The sequence below is a fragment of the Vigna radiata genome, unplaced genomic scaffold (assembly GCF_000741045.1).
Source record: "Vigna radiata var. radiata cultivar VC1973A unplaced genomic scaffold, Vradiata_ver6 scaffold_194, whole genome shotgun sequence".
Lineage (NCBI taxonomy): Eukaryota > Viridiplantae > Streptophyta > Magnoliopsida > Fabales > Fabaceae > Vigna > Vigna radiata.
In genome coordinates, this window is record NW_014542196.1 from 540,391 (window position 1) to 563,445 (window position 23,055).

The 23,055-nt window shown below is 32.0% G+C and overlaps 3 protein-coding genes across 3 annotated transcripts; 2 read left to right on the forward strand and 1 right to left on the reverse strand.

Annotated features, from left to right (window-relative positions):
- The first annotated feature begins 11,769 nt into the window (after positions 1–11,769).
- Positions 11,770–12,561, forward strand: LOC111240515 (glyoxylate/hydroxypyruvate reductase HPR3-like). The gene has a single exon (XM_022776559.1). The coding sequence runs from the start codon at positions 11,864–11,866 to the stop codon at positions 12,401–12,403; it is 540 nt and encodes a 179-aa protein (XP_022632280.1). The 5' UTR covers positions 11,770–11,863; the 3' UTR covers positions 12,404–12,561.
- A 2,397-nt stretch (positions 12,562–14,958) lies between these two features.
- On the forward strand, positions 14,959–16,358 carry LOC106779376 (glyoxylate/hydroxypyruvate reductase HPR3). Its single transcript, XM_022776555.1, has 2 exons — positions 14,959–14,976; positions 15,774–16,358. Exons 1-2 carry the CDS (start codon positions 14,959–14,961, stop codon positions 16,290–16,292), a joined length of 537 nt encoding a protein of 178 aa, XP_022632276.1. The 3' UTR covers positions 16,293–16,358.
- An 84-nt stretch (positions 16,359–16,442) lies between these two features.
- On the reverse strand, positions 16,443–20,925 carry LOC106779354 (UTP:RNA uridylyltransferase 1-like). The gene is made up of 6 exons (XM_014667447.2): positions 20,504–20,925; positions 19,893–20,264; positions 17,862–18,085; positions 17,623–17,686; positions 16,967–17,163; positions 16,443–16,767 (listed from the first exon to the last, which is right to left on the reverse strand). Exons 1-6 carry the CDS (start codon positions 20,786–20,788, stop codon positions 16,557–16,559), a joined length of 1,353 nt encoding a protein of 450 aa, XP_014522933.2. The 5' UTR covers positions 20,789–20,925; the 3' UTR covers positions 16,443–16,556.
- Between the last annotated feature and the right edge of the window lie 2,130 nt (positions 20,926–23,055).

Below are 23,055 nucleotides of genomic sequence, written 5' to 3' on the forward strand. Positions count from 1 at the left end.
TTCCATGGTCTTGGTTTCAACTCCTCTCTTAACCAAAATGGTTCAGAAAGCTACGTAAGTTGCATTTGGAAGGCATTCCGCAACCAGTGAGAAAGCTATGTAAAAGAAAGAAAAGTTGGGTTCTTTTATGGTTTTGTTGCACGGGCCTTTCTTATGAATCAGCAGCTGAGGTGCACGTGTGAGTGTTAATTAAAATGGGAAGTTTAGGGTATGAGTTATTAAAGGAAAGATATTTAATGGGCTGAAAATCCAATTAACTTAGGACCCAAAACTTTATTTATTCTTTAAAATCTCAATCGTATTATGCTTGGGTTATATACAATAAAAATAAAAGAGAAATCTAAACCTAGAAAGGAGAGCAGTTAGCGGGGAGACCGTGAGAAAGAAGAAGAAGCTTTCGTCTAGAAACCCAAGTAAGGGGAACTAACTTTTATGGTCATCGTGTTATCCATGAGTGTTATTATCGTGTTGGGATGTTGCTTTTGTGCTTTGCCATGATGATAATGGTTTCTTTGTATGAATTGTTAAATGGTTACTACATTGTAAACTTATGCGTTTTAGTTAGATGGATTTTGAGTATATGTACAAACTGGTTTGGAGTAGTAGCATATAAGTCTCACATAGAGTCGTAACTGTAAACATGATTGTATACAATAGTGGTGGAGTGAATGTTGTGTTATGAATTGGGTTCACGAAACAGAAGCAAAAATGAATACTTGTTAGTGTAGTATACAGTTTAAGTGTAGTTTAATTATGCATGGTTGATGAGTCAATATTTTCTTGACTTTACTTAGTTTATTGTGCTAGAATTAATTAGGGAATTGTGCTTAATTTTCTGGTATTTTCCCGTTTTTCCTAAATATGCTTAATTTGACCGAAAATTCTAATTTTAATTAATTTGAATTTTCTGAGCTAATTATTTGCATTATTATTTGCAGGGAAAATTTAGGAGATATATTTTGGAGCATTAGGATGGAGACAAAATAAATCAAGGCTTTTCCATAAGCGTTTTAGAATTAGTTGTATTTTAATTTAGTAGTTTAGAATTTTTAGACAAACTTTGACATTGTGGGCCAATTTTTGGTATTTGTTGTTGAGCCCAATAGTAAAAAAAGAGACACATGGCACCCTAGGGTTGGATGGACCCCACCCTAATTTTTGAGACACTTGATCCTAGGAAGAAAGAAGCACCAGCCGTCACTTTTTTGGCTAGGTGACTCTCTCGGCTGGAACATATTTCCTGCAGGGGCTGGAACGGTTTTTATTTTTGGGAGGAAGATTTCCTTTTCTAAAAAAAACTATGTTTGTGCTATTGGATTTTGGATAAATGAGAAGGAATGTTGTTCACGGTTTTGGCTCATGGGTTGGAGGAATAAATCAGATTTTATTTTTCTTTTCATTGTGTGAATGCTGCAACCTATGCTCTTCTTGATTGAAGTGATGTTCTCCTTTCTTTTCAAATGCATTTGTATGGTAATTGGGTTTGAGTGAAGAAGTGTGCATTGTTTCGTCTTTATTGACTTTCTTGGCTTTGGGAGAAGTGAAGGAAAGAAGGGACCCTTACCATGGGAAGGTCACGGACGTGTAGCTATGCATCTCCAAGGAGATTTCCTTTTGTTTTATATTGCATTTCAAGGGCTTTACCCAGAATGAGTAGCATTGCTTCCTACTTGCTGAATGCATTCAAGTTGGAGACCGTGCATCAATAAAAAATATTTTTCAACTTCATCTCTCACATTTCTCAATGTTCATTACTTTTTCACATTTATAATCCTTTCATTTACTATTTATGTACTTTTTCTTTGCACCATTAAGGGATAGCATTTCTAGAAGACATCTACTTTTCTAGCTTTAATGTGCCTCTTTACCTTTTTGCTTAATTGTTGCACTTGCATTAATTTTTATCATTCTACTGTCACGCATATTTGATGCAATTGTACCGTGAAGGATGTTTTGTGATGAATGAGCACAATGAACTTTAATTATGTGGCTAAGCATTGCACTTGAAATTTGATGTTGACTTATTCCTTGTTGCACGGAACTTCAGCTAATGTTTTATGCTGCTGCCACATCAAGCATTGAAGGAAGAATTAATTTCATTTGGAAAGAAAGTTGCAGCAACGGTGATTCTCATTTGAAATTAGCAACAAGGGTATTTGATTTTGGAGAAATGGTTTTAATTTGTTTGGTAGGTGCATGTGTCATGTGAAATGTTAGATGAAAATTGTGTTGTTTACTTCTTTTTCTTTTAAATTATTTAACATAGTTTGTTGAGATGGATTTTATGTTTTTAAATTTAGTGATGCACTTTAATAGTTTTAACTGTGCTTAGATAATTGTTTGCTCTAGTGTTGGATTTAACATTTTCACTCTCTGGACTCGATTTTAAAAAAATAACTGCAACCACACCAGAGGTCCAAATGCTACGTTTTATATATCAAATGAAAGATAATTGAGTCTACTTTCCAGAAAAAAAAAGATCATCTCATTTAGAGCTCTGTAGAAAAAGTTATGGTTAAAACATTGAGAAAATGTCAGAGTTGCCTAGTTCCAGCGTGAATTTTCATTTTTACTGTTTTAATTTCATTTTAAATTTTCTGCATTCACCACAAACAACCTTTCACAACCCCCCCNCCCCCCACTTCGTGTTAGACCTAAGACTCGAACCACATTTGGTCCTTGAGAGACGACCTAGGAGTCATTCCCTAGCTATATTGCATTTCTAATTGCAATCAAATTTGTATGGGCCGCGACAACCATCAATGGTACTTTGGTTTCAAACCTGGGAACAGTTGAGAAATGGGAAGGAATGAGAATGAATCTTTTGTGCACGAAGATCTTGGAGTGTGGTTACGTAAAAGAGTTTTGGGAAGAGAGAGTTTTGACTAATGTGGGACCCATTTGTGTAGAAAAGTAAGAGATTAGGTTATTTTAATGAGTTAGTTGTGTGGGTCATGGATAGGGATGGCAACGGCTCAGGTTCGGATCGGATAGTGCGATACCCGAACCCGACCCGCATGTAAAAAGTGTACCCGCTACCCGCCGGGTATCCGCATAAAATAAACCCGCGGATTTTTTCCAACCCGCGGATATCCGTTGGATACCCATTAACAGTGTCAGTATTATTATTCAAACCCAATTTTTGTTCCAAACTCTATTTTCCATTCTTTTTCAAAACTTATAAACCCTAGATTTTCACTTCAAAACTCTGATCTACACTAAAATATTTCAGATCTGTACCAAAAAATTTCAGATCTGCACTCAAGGATCTTAGATCTGTATCAAAGGATCTCAAATTTGCGCTAAAGAATCACATATCTACACCAAAGAGACTCAGATCTGCCTCTCATTTGAAGCTGCTGCGGACGGAGCCGTGAAGGGTGGAAGAAGAAGTTGTCGCTGAGTTCTTTGTCTCTCATCAAAGGGTGGTGGTGACTAGGCTTTCTCTTTTGCTTCTCCCTTTCTTCTTCTTATTTCACATAGCACTTGGAGCATCACCAAAGAAGGGAGTATTTGGGGCAACTTGCGGTGCTCAAGCTAGTTGTATCCTTGTGTCCTATAGTACCTTCAATCTCAGGATTTACATGATGTTTTGAGGCTGCAGTCCTCCTGGTGTGAACATCTCCCTGCATACACTTAGACACAACTAGGCTAAAGCCACAAATTAGCCTAAGTAAAAGTGAAAATCTATGTACAACCAAAGAGTTAGTTCTATATACAAAATCAAGTTTAAACAAGTTAGAAACCTCACAAAAGTCTAGTATTAACACGAGTCCCCCGCAACGACGCCAAAAACTTGATCACTTTTTGGCAAGTGCACCAAATCATTCAAGTAATAAAACCGGTAAGACCAAGTATCGTTTTCCCAAGAGACTCGTAATACTAGAAAATTGTGTGATTAACAACTCATTAAGACTCAAGAACATAACATTCATTCAAGAATATGTGCAAAAAGATAAATTCACAAATAATTACAATGTTGGACTTTGGTCTTGAAGGCACTTAGAAATGGAAAAGACTGGATATGGAATGAAATGTCAATGTTAAGATTAGATTTCACCAATTCACTCTTGTGTATAACCAATTTCATCTCCTTTCTATCAATTTACTAAAGTCAATCCACTAAAACACTCTAACCCTAATCCCTTAGATGAAAGAGCCTAGGTTTTCCCTATCAAACTCCAATCCCTTGGAAAATCTAACAAGCAAACCCGCATTAAGAACTAGGATCTAAGACAACATGTGAATCATATCCCATCCCTGGCTCAATGATCCACAAGGACTCTTGTTTCAGTTCAAGATTTCATATCCCATCTCTGGCTCAATGAAACCCCAAAATCAAGTCATGAATGTCCCCATTGCATGCAAGCTTTAAGATCGGAAACAAGAATACTAGTAATAAATAGAAAAGGGATATATAAATATGAAACAATCATTCATTACACATTAGTTCATAGGCTACATCTAACCCTAACAAGATGAATATGGTTCTCCATTTTCATGGAGAACCCTAAAGCTTACAAACATGGAAGATGGAAGAAGGAGGAGACCCAAACGAAGAGGAGGAGATGTTCCCACAAGCTCCTCGCGCCCTCCATGAGCTCCAGACGTGAAATCGCGCCTCCAAAGAACCAAAGACCCCAACCCTTTCGCGTTTTTGAGTTAAATAGAGCAAATTTGCCATGTCAGCACAAATGGCGCTCAAGCGCCCCTAAACAGTGGGGGCCCGGGCGCGCGTCAGTCAATCTCAGAAACTGATGCACTGGCACTCAAGCCCCCATGGAAAAAGGGGGCCCGAGCCTGACTCTGCTGCACTGCGTCTTTTTCTAGTTTTTCTGCAGATTTGCTTGCTTTCGTGGCTGGTTCAGTTCTCTACATTAATGGAGGTTCTTCCAAGAATATTATTAGCTACAAAATAAAGGGATTAAAGATGAAATTACATCAAAGTAGCCCAAAACACATTTATTCATAAAACTAAGATAAAAGAGAGGATTAAGCAAGTTTCAAGCTAGAAAAGAGTTGATTTTGCTACTAAAATGATGCTTAGATAATGGTAAGAATTAGCTTTATCACATGGACAGAGCCGTGAATGGTGGAAGAAGAAACTGTTGCGACAACAGCGGCAACGTAAGGCGTCGTTGAAGACGGTGGTTCTTGGTAGGTGGTGGAAAGAAGAGGGGAAAGGAATATTGAGAAAGAAGAAGAAAGAAGAAGAAAGAAGAAAGGAAGGAGCTTTGAAAGAGAAGTCTGAGAGAGAAGAAGAAAAATGAAGTGACCTTTTACTTTCTCTGCAACGCCAATTTTAATTTTATTTTGTAATTTTATATTTTAATTTATTTTGTAATTTTATAAAAAAGTAATGGATAAAATTGGAATTTCACTTTTTATACAGGTAGCGGATACCCGCAGGTACGGATAGTGTGATATCCGTACCCAACCCGTTAACGAGCGGGTTTTAAACTATCCATTACCCGCTACCCGCGGATATTAAATACCCGCAATGGGGTTTGCCCACGGATACTCGCAAGTACGGGTATTATTGCCATCCCTAGTCATGGATTTGATCATAAATACTATGTGGGGCCATATGGTGATGTGGTATGACTTTTACATGAGAGAGTGAAATAAAATAAAAGTATGGGAAAGTGGTTAGTGTTTTACGTAAGTAAGAATTTATAGAATATGTTTTAGGAAAATGGGTGGGCCATATAAGTACATTTAACTTAGTTTAATAATTTAGATAGTTAAACCGGAGCCCACTTATGTGTTGAATGAAGTTTAGGAGTCTTTAGTAAATAAGGATGGTGTAGGTAGTATATATTTGACTATTTATTTATTTCGTTGATTTGTCATTATTTGATGATTGCGCTATTATTGTTTTTAGAATGTCTAATACTTACGGGTTTGCAATTTGGTTGTGTGAGTATGATATTGTTTATTTATGGTGAAATTGAGTTTATGTTTGTAAGACCTAGTGAAGCTCCTGGAAGAGGAGTAGTGGGGGTAGCACTAGTACTTACTTGGTGAAGTTCTTTGAGAATAAAGTGGTGGGGGATTATATACTTGTCCGGTGAAGCCCAAGAGGGTGGTGGAAAGCATATACTTGCCCGGGGAAGCTCTAAGAGAGTGGTGGAAAGTTGTGTACTTGCTTGTGAAGCCTTCCAGTGAGTGGTGGGAAGTGTGATTGTGTAATGGTGTAGTAAAGTGTATTGGTCCGAAGAAGCTCTTTAAGAGAGTGGTGGGAGGTGACACTTGACCTTATAGTTGTATGTGACTAACCCGATGGTGATCCAATATATAGAGTGAATGATTTCAAACAAATTAGAGTATGAGTTGGTGAATGACCGAGGGAGTCTTTGCGGATATGAACCTTTCAGAAATCTTATTTTATGATGATGCTTAATACTTATGTATGCTTATATGATTTGTTTTTGTTATCTCACCCTTGCATGTTGTGGTTGTGGTTTCCACCTACGATGATCGTACTTCTACGGGAGTAGATGTTGTTACAAGTGTAGCTAAAGCAAAGTTGAGCGACGAGATACATGGGAGAACTATGGGATTTGAATTTCAACGCTATTAGTTTTGTAAAGAAATTCTATGATCATTTTATAGTTGTATTTGAATTATGAAGTTTTCTAACTTCAGTTAAAATAAATAGAAGTTTTTATTTAATACACATTCCGCAATGGTATCAGGGTTAAGTTTTCAAAATTTTTGTAAACTTGTGGCATCCCAGAATTAGGGTGTTACACCCACCATTGTCGATGGTCGACGACGCCACAGTCTACCCCTATTGTCTACCATTGTCATTGTTGGAGTTCTAATTTCGATTAACGAGCACATAGTTTTGATCATCTTGGTCGGGTGACCATTATGCCTTCATCGGAGCTCCTACACACTTTTAGTGCCTTTTGAAGTTGTGGATCTACTCCCATTTTTATCGTGTGTGTTGTCACGTCTTGTCTCCTCTCAGGCAATGATTCAAAGCGTCAATATTGCTCTTTTTCCTCTTTCAGGTTTGTCGTGCATGGACGCACGTCTTGTCCTCTCAAACAACTATTTAGAGCGTTGAGATCACTATTTTTCCTTTTAGGTGCCTTGATAGGAGAACCTTTGACTTTTAAGGTTTCTCTCTCTTATTACCAATGGTTTCTTCTGCTACTATCTCTTTTGACCTCTTTTCTATCACCATTGCATTTGACCCGTCCATATATGTTTTTCCTCCTGTGGCAAAGATGGTTGTTAGTTTATTTATAACCGTGGTGACTCTTCAACAATAACTTCTTTATCCATTAGATGTCAATAATGCATTCCTCAACGATGATTTGTAAGAAGAGATTTATATGGAGCAACCCCTCATATTTATTGTTTAAGGGAGATTTTTGGGTTGGTATTTCCTCTTCTATGTCGTCTTCACAAATCATTAACAATTTGCTATCACTCAAGTGTAGAAGCAGATATTTTCACTAAGTTTTTATGGATTATATTAGTAACAAGTTTGGTACATACAATTTGTATGCACTAACTTGAGGAGTGTTAGATATATTATCTTTATCTTATGTTTATCTTTTATCTTTAATTATTTTCTTATTATTTCTTATTTATATTTTAGGCTTAGTCCATATTTCTTCTATTATAAATAAATGACTCTATGTGTATATTCAACACAAGAAAGATTAATCTCATATAATTTTTAACTATATTCAACAATAAAGAATTGACATAATATCTTTTTAAATTTAAAATAATATAATTTTTGTTTTCTATGTTGATGCTAGGTATAACCAACATATAAAATTTTGTACTTTATTATAAAAATGTTTTCACTCTTACTTTTGCAACTTTTAAAAATAACTAATATAGAAAGTCTAATCATATTTATAATTCTGCCATCACTTTATTTATTATAGTAAATGGATTATAACTACTATAGTAAGTTGTGTCATCCCAAAAATATAGGGTAAACTATATTATAAAATAATCACATATAATAATATGATAGATCAGTTATCCAAAAATAATCATAAAATTAAAACTTTACATAGAAACCTAATCTATTAAAACACTATGTACAGAATTGAATGGTCTTTACTAAGCTTGTGGATCTTCTCCTTCTAAAGCTTGCTCCACCAAGTACCCCTCTACCTCTGCTCACACCCATAGGTGATCATCGCAAGAGAAGAACCGAACAGGAAACATGGACAAAACAGGAAATAAGGATAAACTAATGTAATTTAATTGTATACATATACATACATTTCAATAATTCCAAACAATGTAATACCAAACACTACAACATACCAAAACCAAATACAAGCAAGCATATACAAAACGAATACTCAAATAGTTATGACCGAACAATATACTCATGTAGAGACCGAACACCATATTTCGTGCATAGACCGAACACCATATTTCATGCATAAACTGAACACCTGACTTGACCATCCGAATTGTATGAATGTGTAGCTACAGGCGTTTCTGCACTTGTGGTGGTGAAACAGCAAGAACCCCATCAAGTTACCCCACAAGGTTAGTCCAGTGAAAATTACCTCGATACCCTGAGGCTAAAGGACCTCTTGTCATTCTCACACATGACTTACTCCTCTCTACTTGAGAATAAGTAATCACAGAATATTAGGATAAATGTCAGCTTAGCACGATACCCACATTCATACTTTACAATTCAATAACCATCCACGAGACATTCCTCCTTGGAATTCCCTTCCACATTAATTGAAAACATAATCTTCATTACTTAACATAAAAGTCATTCACCAATTTTATCCTCACTCATAAGATCGAAAACTCTATGAATGTTGGAGACCGAACAGTTTCTCACCACCCTAGGACAGGACCGAACGATCTATAACAGACAAGACCAAACAATTGACTGAACACTGGTGAAGGCCGACTACTAGGGAAAGCCTAACACTATACTAAAGTTGAGTACTAAAACTAGGTTGAATACCAAGACTAAACTGAATGCTAGAATAAGACTGAGCGCTAACACTAGCATAATTGCTAATGTAAGACCAAGCGTTAACCGAGACGAGTGCTACTACAAGACCGAGCACTACTAAGACCGAATGTTACTACATGACCGAGCACTACCAAGATCGAATGCTAGTACATGACCAAGCACTACCAAGACTGAGTGTTAGTACATGACCGAGCACTAGTACATGACCGAGCACTACCGAAATCGAGTGTTAATACATGACCGAGCGGTCATTAACAGGTAAGGCCCATAAGAGACTGAACGAAGTTAAGATCGAAGGCTATGACTAGACTGAACGCTATATTCAATTGAATATTAGCACAAAAGTGATTAGTCATTAACTGAAGATCCACAGTAGCATAACTCAGTTAAGACCAAGCATCAGATGAAGGTCAAACGGTCAACGAGTGACATTCAGCGATCTGCATAATTCTGTAGAATGACTGCAGAATTATGATGAAAACCTATCTTTACCATCTTCACTATATTTTTCTAACTTTTAATCCTCCAAACTTATATCATACACATCTTTACACATTAATTAAGAGTATCTACACCTTTCTGACCTCATTAAGAGAGTTTCATCTCAGATTTCAGATTCAATTATGTAGAATCATCAACTCAAGAACCGAAAATCAGATTTTACCACTTTTATACATTTTTGGCCAACTTAATGGTTCTAACACGTCATTATGCACTTATTCAAACTCACCTTACTGTTAGAACTCAATCCCAACCTTAAACTCTCATTTTCACCCTCTCACTTCCTCAAATAGAACAAACCGAACACTTTTCTGCAGAAAACCCAACCAGTTTATAGGTTTCAGCCATACACATAATTTAAACACAATTTAATCACACATCCACTTATTCATACATGCAAACAGCCAAGCAACAATTCCAAACACAGAAAAAACATAATTAAATTACTAGCTTCCCTTACCTCAAGAAATGGGCAACTTCTCAAACTTTGCTTAGAATGCACGAACGCTCCTAGAAACATCTACAGAATTCAGATTTGGTGAAAAGAAACCATCCACCGAACCAGAAACAAAATTAGAATAAAGATGAAAGGTTGATGAACACATGCAAGACCGCACAATGCTTGCATGTGACAAAAAAAATGCAGAATTTTTTCGAAAGGACAAAGGAATTGAACTTACCAGCTCAAAACAACAACTTAATCGATGCAAAGAAAAACTCTTAACACCAGGAAGGCTCAGGCACTGCCTGATTGATGATCAGATGAATAAGAAGTGAGAATTTCTAGAATGAATTTTTAGAGAGAAAGAGGAGAAAATAAACTCAGAAGTTTGGAGAGAAGAGTTGCATGCAAAGAGTGACACTAAATTTTGAAACTTTTGTTTATATATGTTAGATAGCTAACTAATGATAAAAGATAAAGATAAAAAATAAATATAAAATAAATATAATATATCTAACAATATATTATCATCAAAACTGATCGGCCCTCTCCAGTTGCATACACCTGTCTTCCTCCACTTTTTCTGAATTTCACAATCTTTACAAGTTGTCATAAATCTAATTTTTCTCTAGTATTATAATTATTATTTTTTAAGTAAAACACTTTTAAAAAACAAATTTTTATATAGAAAAACCTTGTAATCTAAAATAAATAATATAGTTAAAGTGGTTTAATGGTGAAAAAAGTATTTGATAATATTGATTAATAAATTATATTATAATATAGATTAACTATTTAAGTTAATCTTTTGAATATGTATTTATTTTTTAAATGTAATAACGATTACTTTTTGTGACAAAAATTAAGTTAAAATTTTAAAATGAATATTAAAGATATTAATATCATTTATTAAAATTATAAAATTTAGTTAAGTTTTAAGTTTTTTGTAAATTTAGTTATATTTAATTGAATTTTCATTAACTGTTTTTAGTGAGTATGTAAAATATTTATAATTTAATTTTTTTTCTATTAATGAGATAATGTGATTGTTATCTTTATCATCTTATTTATTTGGCTCAACATAGTATATAAATAAAATTTTGTGATTAATATAAAGCAATATTATAATTAATATAAAAATAAATAATTTTTATTATTTTTATCATAACATGTTAGATAATAATAAGGAACCATTGTTTTTATCTATATAAAAATTATAATAGTGACAATCTTTTACTTATAGTAGATGATGATAGTCATTCTAAAATTCGTTGTCTAATATATTTTTAATTAAATTAATAAAATTCACTTCCTTTTAATTAATTGTCATTATTTTATATTAACAATAAAAGTTTATCTTGAATGAAGTCAAATCAAATCAAGTACCATGATAAAATAATAATTACAACAACCATTTAACAAAAACATTAAAAAAATCATAAATTTAATTAAATAGGTATAAAGAATTTAAATTTTCAATAAACTAAAATAATTTAATAAAACTCAGTTTAAAATATATAAATTTACGAAAAAAATTTAAAACTTAATAATCAAATAATAAAATAATACTTAAATTCAAACTAGAAAAATAAGTGAGAATAAAAATAAGATAAATATACAAAATTAAAATTTTGTTAAAAGTAAAAGTATACACTAATATTAATTAATTTAATAGTTTATATAATATATATTAAATAAATAATTTTAAAAAGTTAAAGAAAACTTTCATTGTTTCAATTTCTTTTAAAGAAAATTGAAAAGTTGAGTTAGAATTGTGTGGAAAAGTAATACGTAAGTACTATGAATAACATGTTATGTAGCTAAATTTAATTTTACAATTACCATGGAAGAAAATCTGTAGAAGTTCTAGATGAAAGTGACAAGAAGGGGTGCCAATATCACATAAAAGAGGTAAAAATAGCAAGAACTTTATCATGTACTCACTCCCACACCACACTTCACAACCACCATCAATGGAAGACCAAAACCAGTGTACGGCAAATGATCAACAGATGCAAAACCTTAATCTCCCCAAAGTCCTTCTTCATGGTCCCCCAGGTTTTTCCTCTGTTCTCCAACCACCCTATTCTCAAAACTTCCATCTTTTAAACCACTCTTCGCTTCCACTTCACCAGTTTGCGGCCACCCACTCTCAACACTGCGCCACCGTGGCCGCCGTCCTCTGTGACGGGGGCTACCCCCTCACCGCCGACATGCTTAGTCTCTTTCCTTCCCTCCGCCTCGTTATCACTACCAGTGCCGGCACTGATCACGTCGACCTGGACGAGTGCCGCCGCCGCGGAATTCAGGTTGCCGGTGCCGGAAATTTGTTTTCCGAGGACGTCGCCGATTTAGCGGTGGCTTTGTTGATCGACGTGGTGATGAAGATTTCCGCAGCGGATCGGAGTCTGAGAAAACGACAAGTTTATTCACGAGCTATTACGCTTGCTTCCAAGGTTCGTGACTTTGTATAATTGGTAGAAAGTTCCTCACCAAGATAGTTTAAATTTGGCTTAATATCGTATGCTTCCTTATTTGGGAGGTTATGTTCAATATAGTCTTATCTTCTTTTAGTAACAATTGATTCCACTTTTTAGAAAAACTGTTCAATTGACTTTTTTTTTTGTTACAACGTCAATTTTCTAATGGTGCTAGTTACGACGTCAATAAGTTTTTTCATGCATTCATCTATCCAAATGTTATTTTAACCGTCCTGACATAATGTTATGTTAAAAATCATGTCATCATCGTATACAATAAGGACTATAATAAACAATTTAAACTTGAATATGAGATCACTGTGAACAAAAAAAAACTCAATTCAACAGTTTTTTCAAAAAAAAGAATCAATTGTTATAGAAAAATAAAAGTAGGATCATATTGAACAAACCTTCCCCAACTATAAACTAAAAACGATATTAAGCCTTTAAATTTTATATCACTAAATTAATAATAAATTTTATATTAACAAAATTATACCAGAAAATAAAATAAAAATGGACTCCTTTAATAATACTTCGTGTTGATAATATAATTATAAAACATAAGATAATTTGGCATGCTAAACACTTAAGATAATAGGCTTTTTTCCAGATAACTTTTCTATACATTAAGAATATATAGATATATCAAGTTTTTATTTAAAATAAATACATTTTCTTTTGCATATTAGTTATTTAAATAAGTTAAGTGATTTTACCTAAAAGTTTAAATATATTTTTTAATTTATATTTACGTAAAAAATGCATCTTTATTAAGATTTATAGAAAAATGTTTAACATAACGTTTTAAGCCGTAAATTATATTTTTTAAAATGGATTTATTAAATAATTATTTGTTATTCTCACTCCTAAACTCAAATTCCAAAGGAATTACATTTTATTTTGAATTTCAACATAAAAATTATAATCAATTATAAAATTCAATCTATAATACAAAGGACACGTTATATATATAATTCACACATAAACTAATTTGGAGAAAAAGACATATATATTCGGAGTTCTGAAAATGTTATTACTATACAAAATACTTATTTGACACTCGAAATTTTAAATTCAATAAGAACAAAAGTTTACTTTGAGATAAATTAATTGAAATAAATTAACTTTACTTTGAGATTATGAATATAAAGTACGATACTATTTTTAAAAGCAATATCATTTTAATTTTTCAATTTAGTCAGCACATTTATACTACAGTGTGAAATTATTCTACACACATAAGTAAAAATAAGAAAATTAAGAAATATTTAAAAATATATATTTACAACCATAAACATTTAATTTTAAGATTTTAAATTAGAAATAATCTCATGGTTTTTTACATATATTATCATTGATATCAAATTTGTTTAGTATTTTTCACAAGAAAAAAACAATGGTAATATTAAGAGTTGTGATTTATCTTAATGACCAAATTGTGGTGCTGAATTTTTTAAATATTTTTTCTGTACGAAAATCCTAAGAAAATAAATATGATATGATTTTAAGAAAATGAAGTATGAAAACATTTTTGGATTTTTTTTTTCCAATTAAACAAAATACTCTTTCGCACTATGAAAAGTTGTGAGAGAAAAGTCAAAGAGACAAGACAAGAAAGATTTGATGAATGAAACAAAATATTGGAATTGGACTCATTGTCTGGGACCAAAGAACAAAAGGTGTATAATAGTATATTATTAAATTAATTATTTTTTGCTGTTATTTTCAACAAATATTTAATTAATAATACGAACTTCATCAAATTTTATTAAACATAAATCACTTTAGTTACATTAATAGGAATTTTACCATTCAAAAAAATTAATACATGTTAACAAAAAGACAGTCCAAACATTTTCCTTTTTTACTGGGAGAGATGTTAATATAATATTTTAACATTCAATTATGGATTTAGTTTTTAAAGTTTGGGATAAATTTCATTTTAGAATTTAAATTAAAAAATACATTTTAACTTCTAAATACGAAATTTAAGAGATAAATTATTTTTATTTTCTGAATAATAAATTAAAACGATCAAAACCGTTTTCTTTTAATTTAAAACACTTGAAAATAATTTTTCTTTTAAATTTAAAAAATCAAAACTAAACTTATGTACAAACATTAGAAACTAAAACCATAACTAAGTCAATTATTTGAAGTTTTAAGTTAAGAACTCTTTTTATTTTACTTGTGGGAGCTAACCTAATCTAGTGCGATAGGCTGCATAAATTAAAGGTAATTTTGATATAAAGAATGGTTAGTTCTATTTTATTTTATAAGAAAAAATAACAAATCGAAGAAAAAATAATTTAATTCATCTGCAAAATATTTTGTCTTATTGACATTACATGATTTTGAAAATTTCATATTAATATATTATTGGTTTTTAATTAGTCATTTGATCTTAATTTTTAAAAATTATTTCAATTAAATTGATTTTTAATACTGTACTAGTTGCCGACATGTGTCAGTGTTCTTTTTTGCTTTTGTTTTTTATTTTTATTATTTATTATTTATTATTGTCTGTAGCGTGAAGTAGGGACAAAATGTTTATCCAGCCAATAGTGATTCGTCAATATAAAAGTCACTTTTTTCTTTTTGGAATTGTTTTTGATGGCTGCAGGAGATTTTTGGGATGAATATAAAAATCTGAAGATTAAAAAATAAAGGATAATGATACTATATAACATTTTTTACAATATTTAAACATCATTTATGTGTTATGTGATTGGTCCAAAATTACTTTACAATCAATAATAATAATAATCATAAATAACCAGTTAAAAAAATTTCAAATATTATAAAAAAATATTATCTGATTATCATTATCCAAAAATAAAAGAAAATAAACTTTGTCCATAAGTGATTGAATAAAATATTGAAATTGACCTTATTTGATTTAGAAATTTCAACATCTTTAATTAGGACGATTCTATTAATATTACATTGATTTTGAGTAAATATGAGAATGGGTTTATAAATAAAATTTTGATTTTGAGATTTTTTAGGTTAAAAACAACTTCATTTAACATAATTAATTAACTTTTGAATAATTATCAATTAACTTAATAAATATTTTATAATATGATGACAACAATTCTCCCTTCAGAAAGTAAAATTAAGAAAGTTTATTGTTTTGTGTGAGAGAAAGTATATTATATAATAAGAAAAAAAAATTAATAACTTTTTTTTAATAATGTATATGTGATAGTTTATAATTTATCCGTTTTAAATATTATTTTAAAATAAATTTAAAAATATCAATAAAATAATAATACGTGTTTTATTATAAAAAATTATTAAGAAAAAATTATTAAATTATCATCATCATGCATAATAATAGCAATGATGTTTGTGTCAGGTATCAGGAAAGAGAGTTGGAATAGTAGGGTTGGGAAGAATAGGGTTGGAGGTGGCACATAGGCTTGAGGCCTTGGAGTGCATGGTATCCTACAACTCTAGGAAGCAGAAACCCTTTGTTCCATACCCTTTCTATTCTACTGTTCTTGAACTTGCCACTAACACCGATGTCCTTGTTCTCTGTTGTTCCCTCAATGACCAAACACGCCACATGATCAACAAAGAAGTCATGCTGGCACTGGGAAAAGGAGGAGTTATTGTCAATGTGGGAAGAGGAGCTTTGATAGATGAAAAACAACTCATCAACTGTTTGATGGAAGGTGAAATTGGAGGTGCTGGTTTGGATGTCTTTGAGAATGAGCCTCTTGTTGATGAACACTTCTTTTCCTTGGATAATGTAGTTCTATCACCACATGCAGGTTTTTCCACTTTAGACTCTTATCTTGCTATTTGCCAACTTCTCGGACGTAATTTGGAAGCTTTTTTCTCTAATAACCCTCTCATTACTCCTGTCATTTAGCTTCTTTCAATTTTACTTCTTTCCTGTTCAGAACACAGTATCATGTAATGCTTCTACCCTTTTCTATTTGGCTTTACTGTGTACTTAATATGATGAATAATATATAATTCACAATGAACTAAGTTGAATTTGAAATGAAACCAATGACATAGTAAAACAAAATTAATGCATGTGTTGGAAGGTGGTTCAACTTAACACTGAATTCTTGCCTTTCAAGTTCTTTAACCTATAAAATCTACATCCAAAACAAAACAAAACAGTAGTTCAACTGGGAACATAGAGCTTAAAAAGTTTAATACACGGATTTGGATCATTCAGCATAATTTCAGCAGCACGTTCAAACTCTTCCCTCAGAACTTTGATGCTATATTCATCTACCACTCGCCCAAGATCATGAGATGTTTCAAAAGGATCCTCTATACATATCAAATGCCGATCATTGTCAGTCCCTATAAACCAGCCCTTCTCTCGTTTGCTACACCAAAATACAGTGTCATTATGTCATATATTCAGTCAAATAAAAATAAAAACAATTCTTGTTTTACTCTCTATTATAACCTCAGCACAACAGATTCAAATCAATTAAAGCATTACCCAGTTCTTATGACATTGTTAACAACGGAATGGAACATAAAAGGGTGTGACAAACATTTAGAGATAACGAGTTATCATACCTGATAATGCTTCCTGTGCGTACAGATATAACAGAATTTGCATAATCATGACAATATGCCCAAAAGTGGAAAAATCCCCGCACAAGCTGAGCAATTGTTTCCTTGTTGTGGCGACCAAAATCTCTAAGTTTTTCAACTTTATCAAAGAAAGCACAATTAATATCATCCACAGTCACAGAATACGTTGTCTCCATCTCCTGTATAGAAAATAGTATTCAATCATTAAATTACAAAATTATTCATATGATGGGATGTTTAGCGAGGTACAAACTTGAGAAAGTTAACTGAACGTCTTTGATTTGCATACTGCAAAAAAGTTATTCCATTGACACTGGCCACGCAATTGCTAAAGTGGTTTTCTCGGATTAAAAAATGATTTACCATTAACAAGGCTTTGTCACAGCTTAAAAATTTGAAGTGGTTTCCAGCCAATTGTATGGAAAATGAAAATGAAAATGAAAAGATACCTAGAACTCTTAGTTAATTAATTTTTTCATTCTGTAGAAAACGGAAACACAGACCATTATGTTTAGACCAAAATATAAAGGGTTACTTCTGAAACATTAATAGCGGAAACACTGACATTCTACTTCTTAGAAGGCTAAAGAAAGAAATCTGCCATAGAGGAATAGAAGAATGAAGTCTGAAGTACACACCTGCAAGCATGGAAGGATTGCAGGCCTTCTCATTTGTAAATAATGAATGCACATCAAAACATACCTGAAATTAAAATTAAATTATTGTTTTTAAGCGATACTATCTGGTTATCATATTTAAATGAACTTCTTTGATCCTGTCTACTTTGATTTTGAAATATTAGGACAGTACCTTGCCTAATTATAATGAAGACAACAAAAGACTTTTTCAATAAGAATAGCATCAGAGGTTAACTTACGCATAGCTAGACAGAGTTCTATGGTAAGTTTCATTGACTCTTCTTGACTTAGCCCAATGTTTGATAATGAAGGCTAGCTGCCGTAACCTTGGATCTATGAGTGCATAATCCCGAAGAAGCTTTGTATTCACAACAGCTAGAAGTTTGTTAATGCTTATGTTACAAGGGATTCCTGTCACTGGATCCATGAGCTTTACTATGGGAACCCGTGCACCTGTCAATGCCTACAAACAAACTCAAATTAAGAACTGAAGAACTTTTATTTTTTTTTTAATTTAATTACTTCAAATGAATGTTTCCAAGAGCAGTAAACCAGCAGCAAATGCATTCCTCCAAAGAAAAATTGAGTCAGTCAGTTACCAGTCATTTCTGTCATATTCCCAATCTATTAATCCACATCCTTTTCCTTCTTTATTATTACCTATATTTTTTTTATCAGCAAAAAATAATTAATTAAATAATACAGGACACTTAGGGTGTCCTAATCCTTATACAAAACTTGTAAAAACAAGTGCATTATCATACAACTCTTTTAACCAAAGCATTTTCTCAAAACATATCCAATAAACAATAAAACAGAAAAAACAGATTAGAGATGCTGTTGAAGAAAAAAAGGGGGGTGAAGAGACTCAGACACAGGAGGCAAAGACTAACAGACAGAATATGTTAAAGTCTAGACACTAGCATTGACCAGTGAAGACAATAGCTTCTATGCTTATCCATGTAAGGGCCCCTTTATAAGGGATCCATAAATTTAAAAGTATCAAATCAAAGACAGCAAAAACCACCACATTATGTCCTTCATCCACGCAAAAACACAATATAAAGTAGAAAAGTCGCCTTATGTGCAATCACCCAGCCTCCTATATGGCCTCTTAGAAGCATGCCTTTGTTGCAACATCGTGGATAAGTAATTTAGTTCCACATTGACCAATGGTATAGCAAAACACAGAATAAATAAGTACATAAATTACACTTTTTATAGAAAAAAATAGAATATATAAGTACATAAATGACATTTAAATCACACCTTATAAACTAGTTTTATAGAGATAAGTTAAGCTTAAACCATATCCTAAAATGACATCAAAATTCCTACATTATATGATATGATAAAGTCAGATTCCTTTAAATAATCCACTGCAGAAGAGAGTAACAGCAGAATTTCGAAGGATCTGTGTTTACTGTAACTTTTCAATAAGAAATAGCGATCAAGTGACCTTCTTAGGTTTGCAAGGCTCAAGGTAAGGACTACAATAGAGTTAGAGGGGTTCCTTTATTGTGAAAATCTTCCTACAAATAGACTAGAAGTAAAATGTAAATTTTGTTCTAATGCTTGTTGGGGTGGCATAGGAAGGATGAAACATCGTCTTCAAGGAGCAAACAAAAGGTGTTAGTCCTTGTCTTAGTGTTCAAGATGAAGTAAATAAAAAAATGATAAGTAGAACAACCTTGATTAGGCAGAAGTTACAAAAGAAGTAGCAAAGGGAAAGAATCCTCTCCGACAAATGACAATCAATGCATCTTATGTTAATGCATTGCCATTTAACCTTGTAGGAGTTCTCTTCTTATCCAACTATTGAAGGTTGTTGGATGGTATGGTAAAGATTTAAAGCTAATTGTTTTCCTACAAAATTTCATTAACTTTGAACAGCAATGAAGCTGATTGCAGACTTGGGAAGTTATACGCCACAAGTAGGAAAACAATTAGCCAAAATCTACAACCACTATAATTATGCACATATATTCTCTCATTACCTTCGCAAAGATATTAAGTGTTGGGAAGTATTCGGTGAACAGTAACTATTTTTTATTATCTAAGACAAAATTCAAGGACAAACCAGCTATAGCAAATTTCAATTTTTTTTCCATTCAAAACCAAAGTTATTAAATCTCCTTTATGGAAATTTATTAGCAAGCTTATACAAGTACATTTGCTTCTTAAAAATTATTGCACATTTCTTTATATGTGAATACAAACCATCAAGATAAAAATGAAAATGCAAAAAAAAAAGACGAAAATTTTCTTACCTGCACGTTCTGCAGATTATCTGATCGCAAAACATCCGCCAATTTCCTTATAATCTTAGCTTTCTTCAGGCCTGCTTCCTCAATAACAAGGCAAACATCAATGTCACTTTTAGAAACACCAAACGAATTAGCACGTGATCCATAGAGATGAAGCTTAGCTGCTGGCCATTCTTTTCTAACTAATTTCTCCAATAATGCCAGTACTTGCTTTTCCTTCTTCTTTTCTTCTTCAGGAGGTATTAGAGACTCATATATTGCAAGGAAAGGAACACTAAGAACATCAGTGTCCCTTCGACAAACTGACCGACTCTTGTACATTCTTGCCGGCTGGCTTAGGATGCTCTCCCCTCTTGAATCCGATGATATGGCATCCTGGTAATAAATGATACAAGTGTAAATAACATTCATACTTTACCATAAAAGACACATGAGCCTCATAATTTGATCACCGGTGGGTAACTGAAAAACTCGACAAATATAAGCACAAACCTTCTCTCGAGTGGATACTCAAAGTACTTAATGAAATTTAGTTTAAAATTTAGCTCAGTAATGATTTACAACACATAACAAGTTAGTTACCAGCAATATTATCAACAAATATAAGCACAAACCTTCTCTCGACAATGCCGAGACATGTCAGCATTCTTTGATGTGGCTAATTTCCTTTGGGTCTTCAAGCTTGGACCTTTGGAACAATCCTGACCTACTTCTTCAAGCTTCCTCTTCATCTTAGTTATTTCTTCTTTGAACGCGGCTATCTCCTCCGCATGTCTCTTTTCTAACTCATCTAGCTGCTTTTGCAGTTCTAGGAGCATAGTCCTCGCATCTGAACTGCTCGCCGGAACCTCCTCTTCCTGCGCTCTTCCATTGTTGGTCATGCTACAGGTATACACCATGAGCTCCTTAAAAACTCACCTAGGCCCCACAGCAAATCGGAGTTTCAGAAAACGATACGTTGATACACGAGCTATTACGCTTGCTTCCAAGGTTCGTGATTTTGTATTACTAATATAGAAAGTTGTTCATCACCAAGTTTAAATTTTAGGGCTTTGTGTGTAGTCCGCGAAATTGGATTCGTTTTGCGCATACTTTAATATATTTTGTTATTCAAATTTTAAAAGTAAATTAAAATAGTTTTTTTTTTTTTTATCTCAGATTAACTTTTTTTTAAATTGTTAAGCATGTATTATGCTGATATTTGAATTATTTATGCCTTTCAAAAATTTTAGATTTAATGTTATTTGCAAAATACGTTTTTTATGTAAAAAAATATAATATTAAAAAGATTATATTGATTTATTTTTAAAATTTGGTTTCTATATTTTATGAACATAGGTTGGTCCAATGGAGTGAGGGGCTAACAAATCAGAAACTGATTGGTAAAAATAATCGTTGAAGTAATTAAAGAGTAATTGATAACAATAATCGTCATTGGTTGGTAATTAATGGAAATAATAATAATACTTAATGCATAATTAATGGCCTGATTTAATTATCATTATAAAATGGGTTAAATATGTTTTTAGTTCCTATAATTTGGAGCGATTTTGGTTTTAGTTTCTCTTTCAAACTAAGGTACAATTTAGTCTTTCAACTTTAAAAAATTCTGGTTTTAGTCTTTTTTATCAAATTTTTTTAACTTTGTTTGTTGTTTCAAACGCGTTTCTCAGTTAACATTGAAGCAAAAATGTGTCAAACAGTGTAAACAATCTAAAAATTGAAGGACTAAATTGTACCTTAGTTTGAAAGAGGGACTAAAACCAAAATCACCCCAAAATATAGAAACTAAAAACATATTTAACCCTTATAAAATTTATAAATACAAATTTGATATTATTATATTATAAATAGAGAATTATGTGTATATTTAATTTAAGTAAAATTAATCTCATACATAATTTTTACCCTATTTAAATTTTTACTCTATTTAAAGACTTTTTATTGTGAGAATATCTTTGCTAAACTCATTAAGAAATATAGATGATAGAGCAGCAATAGGCAAGCTGAGTGATCAAAACTTAGGACACAACAACAGAACAAGGGGACCGATCCTCGACCCTTCAAACTGAAAGAGTTTCCATTTTTGTAGCAAAAAATCTTGATTTACGTATTTTTATTTATCTTAACTTATTTTATAATTTAAAAAGATATATATAATCAAGTCATTGTCATTATCGACATCATTCAGCATTAAATAAACAATGACTAGGCATGGAATTTTAAAATTAAGTGGCTTAAAAAAAAAGTCTGTGATATGAAATTTTGTTTTTTTAAAATAGAAAAGGTTGAATATTTGATAAAACAAATTTTTTGAATTAATATTCAAGTCGTGAATTTATTCACTAAGTTTAGGAATTGTAAGAGCAATTAGCAAAATTAGGTTGTGAAATTTTTGGTCATCCTTTATTGGAATTGTAGATTCATAGAAATGAAAGGGGTATTAAAGGTCAATAAGTGTTCTTTTATTGTAATTTAGAATTTATTATTCTGTGATTTTTCTCATGATGTGTTGTAATGTTTATGTTTTGGAAAATTAGATTAAGTTATTTGATCAATGTTTATTCAAAATCTACACTTTGAGGAACTAAGGAATTTATGAGAAGCACATTGGTGAACCACTAAAGGGAGAGTGTTATTATTATAAAGATCAAGTTTCTCATTTGAAAGTAATTATGTGTTAAGAGAATATGATGCTCGAGTAAATAACTTTGTTTGCAACATTAATTTGTTAAATGACGATCACATCATCATTTTCAAACCAAGTTTTAGCTAATTTAATAAGGGTATGATTGTATCAATTTTTTTCAAATTAGAGACTAAATTAAGGAATATAAAAAACAGAATAGATTAAGTAGAAACTTTAAACACGTTAATTTTGACGAGTCAAGAGCATGATAGACCTAATCCGTTTTGCCGGTCCACCTTAATCTCTTTATAAATATAAAATTTAACTTTCTTTTAATAACCAAAATTATCCTAAAAGACAACTATTGCAAGTGATGTAAAGAAATAACAAAATGTGACTTGTTAAACACATAGAAAATATAATTAAATATCAAATCACGTTTATCAAAGAAAATAATATTTACACTACAAATATAAGAAGTTTATGATTTTATGATAGAGTTTACACACCAACTTCACAATAACTATTCAAGTCAAG